The sequence below is a fragment of the Gracilinanus agilis genome, chromosome 3, assembly GCF_016433145.1.
Source record: "Gracilinanus agilis isolate LMUSP501 chromosome 3, AgileGrace, whole genome shotgun sequence".
NCBI lineage: Eukaryota > Metazoa > Chordata > Mammalia > Didelphimorphia > Didelphidae > Gracilinanus > Gracilinanus agilis.
The window spans coordinates 123,931,644-123,948,712 of record NC_058132.1 but is presented as its reverse complement, the minus strand read 5'-3'; the positions used below and the strand labels follow the sequence as shown (position 1 = coordinate 123,948,712).

General features: G+C 38.5%; 1 protein-coding gene across 3 annotated transcripts in view; it reads right to left on the bottom strand.

Annotated features, from left to right (window-relative positions):
* VPS36 (vacuolar protein sorting 36 homolog) overlaps nucleotides 1-17,013 on the bottom strand; it is a 51,389-nt gene extending 34,376 nt beyond the window's left edge. For 2 of the 3 annotated variants that reach the window (XM_044666059.1, XM_044666061.1), the window contains exons 1-4: nucleotides 16,833-17,013; nucleotides 7,536-7,604; nucleotides 4,668-4,738; nucleotides 377-491 (exon numbers count right to left, since the gene is read on the bottom strand). In XM_044666059.1, coding sequence (XP_044521994.1) covers nucleotides 377-491; nucleotides 4,668-4,738; nucleotides 7,536-7,604; nucleotides 16,833-16,928 — 351 coding nt within the window. In that variant the 5' untranslated portion in view covers nucleotides 16,929-17,013. The remainder of the gene's footprint in view (nucleotides 1-376; nucleotides 492-4,667; nucleotides 4,739-7,535; nucleotides 7,605-16,832) is intronic. The other variant, XM_044666060.1, reaches the window with a different exon arrangement.
* Nucleotides 17,014-17,069: the final 56 nt, after the last annotated feature.

The following is a 17,069-nucleotide window of genomic DNA, read 5'->3' as shown; positions in this document are numbered from 1 at the left end:
ATTGGTAAAATAAAATATCTTTATTATTCATTAAAAAAAAATATAGACTGTAAAATAATCATGAGGGGGAAATGCACACTGTATGATGTTAATTTCTAATATATAACTGGTACTTGACATTTATACTCTTTTTTTTAAAAAATCCTTACCTTCCATCTTAGAATCAATACTATCTATTGGTTCTAAGGCAAAAGATTGGTAAGGGCTAGGCAATGGGGGTTAAGTGATTTGCCCAGGGTCACACGGCTAGGACATGTCTGAAATCCCATTTGAACCCAGGATCTCCTGTCTCTGGGTCTGGCTCCCAATCCACCGAGCCACCTAGCTGCCCCTAACATGTATACTTCTAATCAAATTGACATCTACATTAACTTACCTCAATCTGGCCATGCTCTTTGAAAGAAAGTTTAATGTAGGAGCTCTTGCTGCTTTGGAAAGGGCCAGGCTCTTTGTTGGAAGAAGCTGGGTGAAGATGAATCACTATTTTGGCACTAAAGAAAAAATATCCATTAAATATAGCATTGCCTTTAATAATAATTTTGACTAACATTGAATATATTTCAGATTACCTCTTATAAAACTTAAAAAAAAAAGGAAACCCAGGAAAAAAAGGTGGCTTCATATATATGTTTAGTGTTAAGGAGCAAATAAGAATGGCATTCAAACCTAACATTTATGGCATAAGAATCAAAATATTCTAAGAAATTTGGCTCTATTATGTAGATTAAATAAGACTTTTTTAGAAAATAAACTCAAAGTGAGATTGCTATACTTTAGGTGGTGCTCATTCAGAGCTTTTCATTAGTAAAACCCTACCTAGAAGTTATGAAATGACCTATAACTTCTGCCAAAGCACACTACCTTATAGGACATTAACTTATCTGTATAAAACTAGCCAGGCGACATTTTATTAATACATCCAAAACTAATATTTTACACTATCATTTATAGGAAAATCCTACATCAACAACATGATTTAGAAAGATACCTCACAGCAAAAACAACTCTGGAAACATTGTTGCTCTCTGTTATTAAAAAAGATCGCTATATTTGCTATGCTCCATTTACTTTATCTACTTCCTCCCTCTTTTTCCTAATTGACTATGGATAGTTGATGAGGCAAAAAACTGTTCATAACGATTAGGAGAGAAATCCATACATCTAGTTTACAGCCCTCATAGTTCCTTTATCCTTCAGTAAAGTCCTCCTCCAATGCTTAACACTGAGACATAGAGGATGAATCCTGAGCTTTCAAAGGTTAGGCCAACAGAGAACAAGCTCTGGCAAGTTCTACAAGCAAGCTGGGAAAATGTCAAGTAAAACCTTTCCAAAGACTTTATGTCTACTAACTTCCAACCTTATAAAGCATGGAAAACTGTATTACCAAGAGATGATTAAATTTCTGAGCCAAAGCAATCCATAAAATGGTCTCCTAAGGCATAGAGGTGCTATGATCTTCATTGGTGGAAGGAATACCCAATGAAAAAAATCAAGAGACTTTTTGATGTGCTGAATCCTTTCTTAAAAGAGTAGTTTATTCAAAATGGGTCAATTGTGCAACTGCTTCTCTATTGGAAAGGATGACTTGATCAGATCCTATCTACACAATTGCCCATAATACTGTCTGAATAACACCAGGCAACTGAATTCATTGAGTAAACATACTTTAAGCCTACTGGTAGTATCAAACATTTTAGTGGTATAATGAAGACTATGTAAAATATTTGGGCACTCAGAAACATTGTGATTCTAAGCAATTCACTTAATCTCTGCAATCCTTGGTTTTCTCATCTGTGAAATGGAAATGTATTCCCTGTAACAATGACCTCACATAGTTATGTAAGGATTAAATGAGATGACATCTGCAAAGTCAACTGCAACATTCAAAGCTCTATGTGTTTCAGTTTATGCTTGGATGATTCTTAAATAACAGCTACATGCTGAGCTCTGGGAAGAAAACTAAAAGAAAAAACTGGGCAAGAGTAATTGTAGTCATAGTCTGAAATCATTCATCTAGCAAGGCACCAAAGCCACAGACATAGAAATCATAGCTATTATTTTGTCCAGTTGGCTCTGACTGGACAAAAGCATTATGCAATCTCTAAAAATGGGCTATGTAAAACCTCTCCTGAAGAAGCTGTGACATGTGCCAAAGGCCACAAAGAGGAGCAGAGGTAAGAAAACTAAACAACTTGAATATAGTGCCTAAAAGAACCACAAGAATTGGATTAAAAGAGAATAGTTTGGTGCTTAAAATATGGGAATGATTGATTTCCCCCCCTCCCCCATTTCACAGGAGAAATCTGAAAAACAGACAATAATTTGACAGTAAAGAGAGACACATATACTACATGATTTGGATTTCCCTGCAACAGAGCAGAAGGATAATCTTATAATCTCAAAGCACTCTTCACACACAATTTCCTATTATTTTATTAAATGAGGACTGAAGTGATAAGCCGGAATCATAAAAAGCTAAAGGCCTAATATGCTACCACTCTACTAGGGTTATTAGCCACATGGAGACAGACTGCCCAACTGCCCACACCTCTAAGTTCACACCAGACAGAAGAGCGATGGGAATTCTACAGAGGAACTAAACTCCAGTAAGTGATTTCTTCTACCTCAGAATCATACAAAAGGTCACTGAAAAGGGGGCTACAAATAAAGCCCATGTCAGCACAGTGAAGCCTCCCAGCATGACCAAAGTGGCAGAGACACGGCTCTGTGTTCAGAGGCAGCAAGAGTACATGATTCCTTTGAGAAAGCCTCAGGAAAAGGCTGTGGATGCCCGGGGAAACAAATAGACAAGTTGTAAAGCAGTGCTGCAGCACTCAAACCAAGAAATCTCAGGACTCTGAGGTCCCAAATGTTCTGTCCTAAGAGATCAGAGAGAGCCCTATGATTAGATAATAATCTAATGTTCTGAACCTCAGAGATCCAGGGGTAGATTATGAAGGGCTTTAAAAAGCCAATCAGAAGATTTTATATTTTATCTTGAACATACTAGGGAACCACTGGAGCTTTGTGAATGAGGCTTAGGGAGGGAGTTAAATGACCAGATCTAGTTTAGAGAAAGGGCATAAAGATGAACAAGGAAAGTTATAGCCATAGTCAAGGTATAAGATGATGGGGATCTGCCACAGACCTGTGGGAGAGGAGAGAAGGAAACTAAGACAAAGGATGATATGAAAGTAGCTGTGGCAATGAAGAGAGCTTAGGTAACTTTGGAGAAAAGAGTTTCAACTGAATACCAAGGTCAGAAGCGAGAAAGGAGACAGAAAGTAGAAGGGCTGAGTGTGGATGGCTTCCATAAGGAATTTAAACATGAAAGGAAAGAGAGATAGGATGATGGCTAGTGGGGATGATTGGGGAGAAATGGGCATATTTGTAGGCAGGAGTAGTAGAAAGAAATGAGTGAGAGGGTGGCATAATAATCTGCTGAGGGAGACAGGATGCTATCATTTGTGCACACAGAAGGTTTTGCCTTGGCATTTTTTCATGCAAGAAAACAGAGATGTGCATGATAGTGGGAAAGACATCTGAGATGAGGAGCAGGGGAGAAGAGAGTTCAAAGCAAACAGGCTTCAAATTTTTCAGGGAAGTATGAGACAAGGTTTTCATCTGAGAGGGTAGGGGTGGAAGTATAGGAGGTTTGAGGATGGAAAAGCCACTGAGAGTGGGATGGTTAATCCATTGGGGAGGTAAAAAGGATACTTGCCTACAGTGAGGGTTCAGAATATATAACATAAATTGGTAGTGGATCCAATCAGCACTTTCTCCAGGTTCATATGTGAGCAGGAATGAAGGGAATAGAGATCACAATGAGGACAAAGAAGAGAGTTAGAGGTTGTAAGGCAAAGAGAAAGTTGAAATGAAAAGATTATGATCTGATAAAAGGAATTTCAAAGTTCACAAACATATAAGTAGAATGAATACTTGTGGAAGATGGCAAGATAAAGGGTATGACAAGCTCTTTATTTAATTGAGGTGGAGTGGACAAGGTTAAGTAGGTAATGGGAAATGAGCAGACTGAAGAACTTGGAAATTAATGTGTCTTTCTATTTCATGCTTTCAAAAACAAAATCTAAAATTATTAATACTGGGTATATATGGTCATTTGAGCCAATGATGTCACTTACAGTAGCCTAAGAAAGTGTGAAGTAAATATTATAATTAGCTACAAGGAAAAGATATTTTTCCCTTATATACTTTTACAAGCTTCTATATATGCTTTAAGATATCATTTCATGCCAAGCAGACAAGTATAAAGAAATAGCATATGCAGGACCCTCTGACCAATGTCAGGAAGCTCATTTACACAGAACCAAAATGCTATGATAATATTAAAATAATAATAATGACAATGACTAGCATTTATATAGCACTTAAAGGTTTGTAAAGCACTTTACACATATCTTATTTGAACCTTACAACACTCTGGAAGACAGAAATTATTATAATCTCCATTTTACAAATGAGGAAAATGAGGCAGATAGAGATATCTGAGGCTGAATTTGCACACCGATCTTCCTAACTCAAAGTCTAGCAGTCTATCCACTGAGCTAGCTAACTACAACTCATGATGACATAACAGGAAATGAACTACCAAAGAGAAAAGTTTAATAAAAATATATTCAACAAATAAGGATCATATAAAATCTTACCTTTTTCCAATACCAGCTGCTTGCTCTTCAATGAATACAATTTGGGAAAGAGGAATAGCAATGCAACATTCCTATGGTTATAATCAAAACAAAAGAAGAGAGTGTGAGATTTAATTTATCTGGAAGCTTTGCTGTATAGCATTCAGTACTCAGGGTCAAATTAGCATTTATACAGCATATACTCTGGGCCACTTTAGGAGCATTGTCAATTGTACTCTAGGCAGCATGTGCCATCCACCCTGAAGAGGGTCCTGTTTGGGGAGGGAAAGGCCAAGTCAAAAACAAAGCAGAAACCTGTCATATTCCCTTAGGTGATGGCAGGGGATGTTAACAAAGTCATTCCTTAGTCTAATTCCTTCAGACTCAAGACTAATTTCATCAAATTTATACAAAAAAGAATCACAAAAACCCAAGTATTTAACACAGAAAAAAGTATGAATATAGAAAAGAAGCAAGAAAATTTGAAGATAGTGAAGAGGAAGTGAAGGGACCTGGGCTCTATTTTCAGTTCCACTAATGTGTGTCAAAGACCATAAAGCAATCAGATAACAAAACAAAGTAATAACGATTAAATAGCAAAGTGAGAGGTAGAGTCAACCAGAGTTACAGAAGTTTAGAAGAAGGAGAAATCAGTGATTAATAAAGCCTTTCTGCAAACTTCTTACTACTGCTTTGGTCCATCTTTTTAAAAATAATGCTCTGATGCCACCTGGCTGTAAATCTTGAATACCAAACTTCTGGAAGAATCAAAATGACCAAGGGTTTTAAAAGATCATATTTCTAATAATATTCCCAAGAAGTAGATTATCTTAGAAGGGGGAGTGGGTCTAATGAGCATGAAGTGTTTTAACCTCTTCAGAATTAAGGTATTACTATATAAACAAAACTCGGAATCAACTTGTCCAATAGTCTTTAAAAATAGGAATATTTCTAATCCTTTTGTATTAATTCAAACTTATTTAAAACTTATAAAGTACTTTCCTTGTAATTATTCTGTTAGTTGGTATTGCAAGTATTATTATTCTCATTTTACAAATGAAAGAATGGAGGGCCAAAAAAAAGTGTGGCTTGTCTCTATCATCCAGCTAGTTAAGTGCCAATCAGTCAATCAATAGGCAATGATTCAGCACTAGACCTTGAACTCACAGGATATTCCAATCCCAAGATCAGTACCCTCTACAGTTGGGGGGAAGAAATGGTCATTTCTCAAGGTCATTACAAAGAAAGGCTTGATTTTATCTAGCTCATTCTCATTATCTATGGGAATGGGAGAAGGCGGTTTTGTTTTGTGCCCTCACTACCAGGGAGAAAACTATTTTTCCTACCATATATATAGTAATGCTGTGGCATTACTATATATATATTTACAAACAATGAAGTTCCAATAGTTATGGCAAGTGTGGGAAATTTGAGAACTTCCATGATTCTTCCTAGTTTCTACATAAGATCCAACTAGGTCAGATGAAAGTAAGAGCAGGTAACAAAATTCAGTGTCAGCTTCACCCTAATCCAATTTCCTCAGGAAAGTCATGTATAATTTTCATGAAATCCAAGATTTAAAAAAATTTTTGAGAGAAATTTCAGGAAAAGAAGCTTGCTAACTCTTCAAATCAAGAAAGTGAACTGTTTGAAGAAAGTGCCATAAAGAAACCTATACTGCATCTGAAGGTCCAGAATGACCTTGGGGATGTAATTGATTGAACTGAAGACGGTTGAATACATTTATTCTGAATGTAAACTCCTATGCCAAAGAGGATTGCCCCAATTGATAAAATTGGCTTTTTGTCAATGCACCTAGCAAACACTGGTTTTGCTCTCTCTCTTCTATTTCCCTCTTATCTTCAACTATTGCATTTTCCTCTTAGAAAGTGCAATATTGTATGCACCTTTTAGCTAGAAGATCTTTAGAGGTATAAGCTAGTTATGTTAAATGATTCATTGGGGAGACTAGTCTCCCAAAGAATCACAGAGGTGATTGTGAAGATAGGATTAATTCTCTCCTAGTCTAAATCAAGAACTTAAAGTACCCCTACTTACCATTAAGTATGAGAGTTCACAAGTCACTTACTCAAGTAAGTGGCAACTCCAAAGGCCACTGCAACACCCCCTTCCCTTGGGGAGTGCTAGACAAATTGAAAGACTGCCACTGATTTCTGTGAAGGAGGAGTGACAGGAAGTGACGTGGGAAAGGGGGTATAAAAAGAGACCAACATGGTCTAGCATGCATTCCTTTCCTGGCTTCTGGAGAGACTGGTTCTGGAGATTCCTGCTTTGGCTTTGGAGGAGGCTGTGTTGATGGAACCCTGGCTGAAGATAGCACCAGGATTTCTAGCATGAAGAGATTCCTGCCTTGGTGGCTCTGCAAGGAGACCCTCTCTGCTTGCTGGTGCTTCGGTGGGACACTCCCTTCAGCATGAGTTCTGTGGAGAGATTCTTTTCCTTGGATCCTGCATCAGCTTGCTTGCTGGTGAGTGACTCAGACTTCCAAGTGGAGATTAGAACTTTGTCAGGGGAACAAGCTGAATTTCATCGGATCAGCACTTAGGATAGGAAAGGCAGCTCCTTATCTCTTTCCCTCCTACATTTCATAATTCAACTCTTTTTCTTCTTCGTTATAAATAAAAGCTGCTAACTTTTTTTCCAGCCTTAGGGATAATATTTTGAATTCGATGACAACATTGAATTTATAACTCTCTTATTTAGTCAAAATTCCAATTTAACATGGGACATAATCCCAACTCACTAAAGATGAACAAGTATTAACATATTTAATATATTAAAATATTAATATGTGCTTTAGCCATTTGGGGGGTAGGGAGAGTTTCTGGTAGGCAAGTCACATAACTCATACAAAAAATTTAGACTCACATGATTTTTCTGATCTCTCCAGATAAGTCGATGTGTACTGAGAAGAAGGACTCCGGCATCAAATTTTATCTAGAAAGAAGCATTGCATAATATTCACTGATGGTATTCAAAATGGTCAAAATTCTCATATGCCTAAATACTCAATAATATACTCAAATGCTTAATTGGATCTGTCCTCTAATCAATTTAGGTGCCACCTAACTGCCCCCTGTAGATTTTTTAAAAAGCTACAGGAATAACTGATAATGTAGTAAGTGTTCCATTGTTATGTAAAGTAACTTATTGCAAAATGATTCAATAAAAAAAATTTTAAGGGCAGGTAGGTCGCTCAGTAGATAGAACCAGGCCTGGAAACAGAAAGTTCTGGATTCAAATCCAACTCCTGATACTTTCTAGCTATGTGACCCTTGACAAGTTATTTAACCCTGATTGCCTAGTCCTTGCTGCCCTTCTGCCTTGGAATTAATCCTTAGTATCAATGCTAAGACAGAAGGTAAAGATTAAAAAAAAAACATTAAAAACCAACTGATTGCTAAACTAAAATAAATACTAAGTGCTAATGTGCTAAAATGGGTAAAGACAAAAGAAGGATTAATTTACTCTCAAGGAGCTGCCCTTCTATTGATTATAATCTAAGTCTAGTCAAAGAAAGTGAAATTTTTTACAAAAAAGATTTATAATTACATATATAAATAAATGTAGGCTTTATAAATAGTCATTCTTTGACATTCTTGGGTTTCACATTCATGGTTTTCATTATTCTCCACTGAATGGCCATTGATAATTAAATGAGAATTTTTTGAGATTTGCTGTGGACTTCAGAATATCACAGGCATATGTAAAGAAAACTAAAAAAAAAACTTAATCATAAATGCATAAATACTGTAAGTTATATATCTGGTTTATCATTTACTAACATAAGTACATACACATAAATTTATTTTAAGCAGTTCAATTTTATTAACTTTCATTGTACTAAAGAACTACTCTCTTTGGGAATATCTCTTTGTTTCTCTACCATACAGACATAGTTATGTGATATTCTCCTGTAATAATCAGTGTATTATGTGCGTGGTAGAAGTAAATCCATAAAGCTCTGCTGAAGCTATAGAAGCAACAGGAAAAGCTCTGCATAGTGGGCAAGATATTAATATCTCCCATAGAAACAACAATTTTTTAATGGATGTGGTGCAATGTTTTGCTTGTTTTGTGTGTTAAGTAAATATGATTGGAATGATTAAAAATAAAGGTTTGTGATGGGCCCTAGAATTATTCCCCATTTTTCACATTCGAGGGCATACTGCATCCCTAGCCATTGTGAATGTGAAGGGATGATTATAATATTTTCTTAGTATAAGGTTATTTTGGAATGGGGTCACATTTCTATTTCTAAATGATAAAATTAACAAGAATAAAATAGTGTCATTGATATCAATATAGATAATGAACCTTGAGTTTGTTCCCTGACTGAGCCAAATTATTCCCTATGTAGCCAAAATCTTCAGAACCTCAAAAGGCAGGAACTGTACATGAAGTAAATATCTGCCACTTAATTGTTAATAGTATTAATATAAAACTTCCTGGTGTATTGTTAAGTTTGGTTTAAAATGTCTTTATTAGAAAAAATTCTAGACAGTATGTACTCTTCATCTATTTTTGTTTTTCCATTGTAGATGGCCAAAACTTTGAGAGGACAATTTTAGTAGAGTAATAGGAACAAAATCCAGACTAAAAGAAAGGAAAAAAAATAATGTAAAAAGTAGCTGAAATGTATATAGTGCTTTAATGTTCACAAAGCACACCTCACTTGGACTTCCTAAGAACCCAACGAGCTAGATATTATAGTATAACCCTACATTTAAAGATTATGAAATTGGGCCATGTTAAGGTAACATTATTTGCCTGTTGTCACACAAATAGTTAACAAATGGGCTCTGAATTCAGTTCCCTCCAGATTCCAAATCCAGCACTTGGGTGTGGTCAGATTTTTCTCAGGAGTTTTGTAAGGAAAGGAGAGAAATAAGACAACAGCCAAAGAAGGTACAAAGGTCATAAAAAGGCTTTTTTAAAGACATAAGAGATCTGAGCACTCTTACAGGAAGATAAGGATATACTAGAGAAGCAGGAATTGAAGACAGGAGAAAAGGGATAGCTATCAATATCTTGGGAGTAGTGAGGAATGAATAGCAAAGATACAGGTAAGAAGGCCAACATTAACAATATGTAAAGATAAAGAGCTGCTATTTTAAGTGAAAGAATTTATAATGGTTCCTATTAACATCCATAAGAGCTACTACACATATGCATATAGTATGTGTGTCTGAAACTTTCAGAACAATCTAGTTAAAAGTATACCAGTTCTACAAAATATTTTAAAATTTATTTTTTAAAGGCACAGTAGGTGTTGACATAGAATAAAACAAAGGCCTGGGATCTAAACTTCATAAATAATTTAGGTTTCCTTCTACTACAGGCTTTTAAGAGTTGATCAAATTCTATTTTATTCCTTTGTTACTGAATCACTCTCATTAACTTTAAAAACTAAACGAGGAAACAGCAAGATAAGTAATTTAAAACACGAATTCTATCTAGTGGCCATAAAAGAAACATCAAATACTTCCCAGGCACTGTGCACATATACAATAATCTCCTGAGCAAAAAGGTAAAACAACTGGTGAGATGGCTAGGGTCTTCTAGAGTGTCCAATTGTAAAACCACAGAGAAAAACTGTAATGCAGGAAACTCAGCTATGCAACAATTACCCACAGTGACTGGAATGAGGCTAAGACATCTAAGCTGACAGATATGATAGCATATACCCCAATATGACAGGGAGGAAGGGAAGGTCCTTGTGCAAAGGAACCAATTGGGAAGATGGAAGGTCAGTTAGAAGAAATAGACAATAGTACAGTTTGACGAAGAGAGAAAGAGAGTATGGGAAAGTGTGAGTGTGAGTAAGGGTGTGAGAGGGAGGCGGAAAATAAGGCTGGAAAGGTAGATGGAAGGCTTTAAAAGCCAGGCAGATTTTGTATTTTATCCTAGAGGTGACAGTATTCTTTGGGTTTTTTTTTAAACCCCTACCTTCCATCTTAGAATCAACACTGTGTATTGGTTCCAAGGCAGAAGAGTGGTAAGAGCTAGACACAGCTAGAAAGTGTCTGAGGCCAGATTTGAACCCAGGACCTCCTGTCTCTAGGCCTGGCTCTCAATCCACTGAGCCACCCAGCTGACCCCCAGAATTCTTAATACACATATCTGAGCATGTAAAATAGCATTTGATCAAAGGAACTAATAGATAAAGTTCTTTTCAAAGCTTAAGCCATATGAAGGATGGATTGGAGAGGTAAAAGAACAGATAGGAGGGTTCTGCAATCGGGAAAGAGGACATAGGCCTATAAATGTAGTGAAGGGGATATATGTAAGGAATGTTGAGGAGACATTACTAATCTTGACAATTAAATGTGGGGGTTAAGGAGAGTTGAGACATACAAGAATCTGAGAACCTGAAGACTGAAATGATGGTGTGACAATAAAAGAAAGAAATGGAGGAACTGGGAGAAGCTTGAGGTGAAATAGGAATGTCATTTTAGAAACAAATTTGAGGTGCCAGACAGTAGATACGAACAGTTCCTAAGGAATGATGCTAGTACATACTTGTTAACATTAAAAAAAGGACTTGGTAATATAGGTCTGGAGTTCAGAAGAGAGGTGGTATGCGAGCAGGATATTTGGGGAGTCATCTTGAATGCATGGAAGTTGATGAGGTCACCAAGAGACAAAGTAAAAAAAGAAATAAGTAAGCTGAGTTTAAGGAGATAATAAGAAAGCCAGATAGAAATATTCCAGTTGTGGGTGTTTGAAGATTTTGGTTTAGAGCTTAAGAGAAATCCAGTTCTGTCACTGTTTTACCTTTGATATTTCCTGAAAAAGTCAGTCAGTAAAATAAGCACTTATTAATAACTTACTATTTGCCAGGCACTATGCTAAGTAATGAGGATAGAAAAAAGGGCAAAAACAGTCCTCAAGGAACTCACATTCAAGTTATCCAAATCAGATGTCTAAAGAGTAGGTGAACAAGCAAAGGAGAGAAGCAGGAAAAGCCCTATGCAGAAGGAAGCTTTTGAGCTAATTCTTGAAAGAAACCAGGGAAATGATGAAGGAAGAGAATAGAAGAGAGAAGGAGAACATGCTAGGTCTGGGTACAGGCCAGGGTGAGGGCACAGATGAGGGATAAGACATCTTGGGAGAGGAACAGCAGGTGGGCTAGGCTAGCTGGACTGGAGAGGGCATGGATGGGAATAAAATCTAGGCCCAAAAAGGGAGAAAAGCCTACATTATGAAGAGATTTGTATGTCACGTCCAGGTCTTTATATTTGGCCCCAGAGGTAACAGGGAGTTCCTGGAGTTTACTGAGTAGGTGAGTAACATGGGCCTATGCCCAGCTTAGGAAAACCTCCTTGACAGCTAAGTGAAGGATGGACTGGAATAGAAGAAACTTGAGGAAGGGGGATGACAATGTCCTGTTAAGAGGTGTTAAGGGATTGAAATAACATGGTGGCTGTGAGTGAAGAGAAGGGGATATAGACTTGAGATGTTATGGAGAAAGGAATGACAAGATTTGCCAATGGATTGCATGTCTAATGAGGAAAAGCAAGGAATCAAGAATGACCCTGAAGTTGAAAGCCCTGGGTGACTGGGCAAATGGTAGAGTTTCTAGAAGTAACAGGGAAATTTGGAAGAAGGGAAGGTTGTAGGGAAGTGTATGTGCAGGAAATAATGAATTCTGCTTTTGACATGCTAGACATGTTAAGTCTGCGATGTCTATGACACACCTTTGTGATATCCAAAAGGCAGTTGGTAATGTAGGACTAAAAATCAAGAAAAAGGCCAGGGCTAGACAGAGATCTGGAAAGTATCTGCATAGAGATCTGGAAAGTATCTGCATAGAGATGATAACTGACCCATGGGAGCTAATGTGATCTTAAAGTGAAATAATATAGAAGGAGGGGGCAACTGGGTAGTTCAGTGGATTGAGAGCCAGGCCTAGAGACGGGAGGTCCTGGGTTCAAATCTGGCCGCAGACACTTCCCAGCTGTGTGACCCTGGGCAAGTCACTTAACCCCCATTGTCTAGCCCTTACCACTCTTCTGCCTAGGAATCAATATACAGTATTGATGTATGGAAGATGGAAGGTAAGGGTTTTAAAAAGAATAACAACAACAATAACAATAATAATAATAATATAGAAGAAAAGGAAGAAAGGATCCAGGACAGAGCATTGAGAGACACTCATAATAGGTATGACATGAAATGAAGAACCAGCCAAGGAGACTGAGGAGTGGCTAGATAGACAAGAAGAGAACTAGGCAAAAGAGAGCAGTATCATGAAAATCTAGACAGCAAAAAATATAAAAGAAAAGGTAATCAACAGAGTCAACAGCTACAGAAAGGTCAAGATGAGGACTGAGAAAAGGCTATTTGGAAATCATTGATAAAAAGAATAACTCCTCTGGGGTGGAAGGAATCTGACAAATGAAAATGGTGGACACAAAAATTTTTCCAGATAACTAGAAATTGTGTACATTTACTCCTGGCTGATCTACAAACAAGACGCCCCATCTTTTAGGTCCTGGCATTTTCTGACTATCTCCTCTGCCTCATCTCCACCTATTGCCTTCCCTGGCTTTCTTTAAGCCCCAACTAAAGTCTCATCTTGTACAAGAAGCCATTTCCATCTCCTCTTAATTATACTGCCTTCCCTTTCTTAATGATTTCCTATTTGTCCTGTATTTTAGATTGTTTTTCTTTAGAAAATGTGGATCCTAATTTGTCTGGAGTTCTTTATCTTAATGTGCAAATGCTTTACCAGGGCTTTTTTTAGGGTAATTTTGAAACTATATAACTAAACTTCTGTTTCTCTACAATTCATGCTCAGTTTTTTATGCAACGGGAATGTTAAAATTTTTGTTGAGAATTTCACTAAATGAAACTCCCTCCACCAATGCAGACAGTAACTGGTCTATAATTTACAGCCAGAAACTTGCCTGTCACATAGCAAGGATGATTTGCCCAATCAACCAGTATCAAAGACAGGATTAGAACACATTTATTCTTGACTTTCTACTTATGATGCCATGAAAAAAAAGTAGACTATAAAGAGTAACAAAACTATTTCAAAGGTCATTGTCTATTGAACATGCTCAGTAGAGAGAGCACTAGGCCTGGAGTCAGAGACCTGAGTTCAAATCCAGCCTCAGACACTTATGAGCTATGAACCTCAGTAAATCACCTAACTTCAGTTTCCTCAGCTATAAAATGGGAATAATAGAATCTACTTGACAGAATTGTGAAAATCAAATAAGGTAATATTTGAAAAGCATCTTGCACATAGTAGACATTTAATAAATGCTTGTTCTTCTTTTCCCCTGTGGAAATCATAGTGTGGTAAAGAGCATTATATTTCAAATGAGAATCTTCAGTTTAAATTTCAGCTCTTATACTGACTAGCTATATGCCTACAAGACAAGTCACTTATTCTTTCTCTGCCTCATTTTCCTTATCTGTAAATGAGGATAATATACTACTTAGCAGTCAATGGACATTTATTAAGCTCTTTCTGTGTGCTAGGTACTGGGAATACAAAAAAAAGGCAAAAAATAATCCTTGTCTTTAAGGTGCTCACAGTCTAACAAAATATATATATATAAAAACAATCTACATTACAGGATAAATAGGAAATAATGAACAGTTGTTGTTGTTCAGTCATGTACAATTCTCTGTGACCCCATTTGGGATTTTCTTGGCAAAGATACTAGTGGTATGCCATTTCCTTCTTTAGCTCATTTTACAAATGAGGAACTTAGAAGCAAGCAGGGTTAAGTGATTTGCCCAGGGTCACAAAGCTGGTGTCTGAAGAAGCTTTTGAACTCAAGTAGAAAAGTCTTCCTAACTCTGGGCCTGACACTGTCTACTGTGCCACCTAGTTTATATAACTAAGGGACTGAAATTAAGAGGGAGTAGGATTTAGCTGGGCTTTAAAGGAAGCCAGGGAAGGTAGTAGATGGAGATAAATTGAGAAAGTATTCCAGAGAAAATGCCCAGATTAATGAGACAGAGCATCTTGTGGCTCAGCCAGGAGGTCAGTGTCACTAGATTAAAAAGTATGTGTCAGGGACTCATAAGACTCATGCAAAGAGATCCGTACATCATAAATCACTATATATGAATGAACTACCACTATTTCATTGAACTTCATAGACATTTATGATCAATTAATAGTAATTTTTCAAATAATCATTTTCTTTTTCTATTTAAAGAAGTATACTCCCAGGGATAAGATAAAAAAGTTATAATCTACTAAGTGCAGGAACTTCAACTTTAAATAACACTGGTCAGGGCAGCTGGGTAGCTCAGTGGATTGAGAGCCAGGCCTAGAGACAGGAGGTCCTGGGTTAAAATCTGACCTCAGACACTTCTCAGCTGTGTGACCCTGGGCAAGTCACTTGACCCCCATTGCCTACCCTTACCACTCTTCTGCCTTGGAGCCAACACACAGGAGTTAAGAGTTTAAAAATAAATAAACACATAAATAAATGAATGAATGAATGTCTAAATAAATAAATAAATAACGCTGGTCAGGTGACTCCATAATGATCCCTTGCTCACTGAAGAACAAAAGGGAGTGGAGAAGTTTATTATATGATTATTGTATATGAAATAATGTCAACATTATAACTAACATTTTTAAAAGCATGGCAGCAAAAGTCTATTATAAATATTTATTTTAGCAGGGTGGAGGAGGAATACTAATAATCAGTGGTGACTCAAAACAGAACACTACAGCTAAAAACCATATGCTTTAGAATATATAAACCTGACCTTTGGGGAATATTCTAAGTGTAGTGCAGTGCAGGGTCTAATGAATGTTGCTAAGCATTCAAGGAGCAGAAAAGAGCTCATTGAGCCATTTCAAGTACAATAATTATTTGATCTCACCTTTTTTGAATCATATTACATTCTACTTTGTAAAATATTCTTGTATATACTGTATTTCTTCTTTTCTCCTCCTTCCTTAGATTATGAACTCCTTTGGGAGTAGGAACTCTAAAAAAATTCTTTGTATTTTGTGCATAGTAGGCACTTAAAAGTCTGAACTACTCGACTTGTTACAGCAAAAGAAGGGGAGAGGTCACGAAATTGGCTTTGGCTGATGAGGCACAACCACCATAAATATTAAGGTGTGTTAATACAAGTTTAATTAACCGGAGGCAACAGGAAGGACTAGCAGCCAGGGACTCAGTGTTATCCTTAAGCAAAGAAGTGACTTCACATCTTTGGCACTCTAGCCCAGGCACCTCCACTCTTCTACTCTAGTAGGGAGGAGCTTCAGAGGGGATCTTGTAGGGGAAAAGCAGAAATGCAAGGGGGAAGGGAGCAAAGAAGAGTGAAGAAAGGAAAGAGAAGTTAAGAGGAGGAGGAGGGGAAGAAGAAAAGGAGAGAGAGGAAAGGAAGGAGAAAGAATTATCGAGGGAGGTGGAAAGGAAGAAGGGGGAAGAGGGAGGAAAGGAAGAAAGAAGGGAAAAGAGAAAACGAAGGCGAAAGAGAGGGTAAGAAAGGAGGGAGGACAGGAAGGAGAGGAAAGAAGAGGGAAAACGAAAAAAGGAAGGAGTAAAGGGAGGGAGAGAAGGATAAAAGGAAGGCAGGGAGGAAGGAAGATAGAAGAGGAAGGGCAGAGAAAAGGAAGAAGGAAGGGAAGAAAAGAGGACTGAGAAGGGCAAGAAAGGAGGAAAGGAGGGAGCTTAAAAAAGGAAGGAAAGAAGGGAAGTGAAGAACTAGGGGAGGAGGGAAGAAAGGAAGAAGAGGAAGTGAAGGAATGAGGAATGTTAGAAGAGGAAGGAAGGGAGAGTGACGGTTGCGCACGGCCAAGCGGCGGTGGGTCTGCGGAGCATGGGTTTGAAGCCGGAAGGGTCACAGTCTGGTTTCAGAATGGACACGGAACCAAGCTGGGCCGCCTGGGAATCCGGGGGCGCGTATTGGGCGCGAGTCCCAGAATAACCAGAAACCTCGGGGAGGGGCGGAACCTCCCCTCTAGTTCCTACACTGGGGAGGGAGGGAAGGGGCCGGGGCTTCTCGAGGACCTCCCTCTAAGACAGTGACGGGAGCCCAGCAGATGCAACCCCACCCCCACCCCCCACCCCGGGACAAGGCGCAGGCAAAGCCCCGGCCCTCTCCCCGCCCGGGCCTCTAGCGGCGGAGCGCAACCGCGCCGCCTTGGCCGCCCGCATGCCCGCCCCGCACCTTCTCTTCGCCGTCGTAGATGCGGACCCCACGCTGCTGGATCACCAGCGTCTCATTGATCTCCAGGAGGCCGTTGGTCCACACGAACCGGTCCATGACCCGCCGCCGCCCCCGCAGTTCCGGGCCCGGCCCAGCCTCTGTCCTCTCTTTTCCCGGCCGCGGAGCCGCCAGCCCGGCTGCCTCCCGCACTGCGAGGGCGAGGCGCCCCCTAGCGGCTCGGCTGCTCCCCAGGAGCCA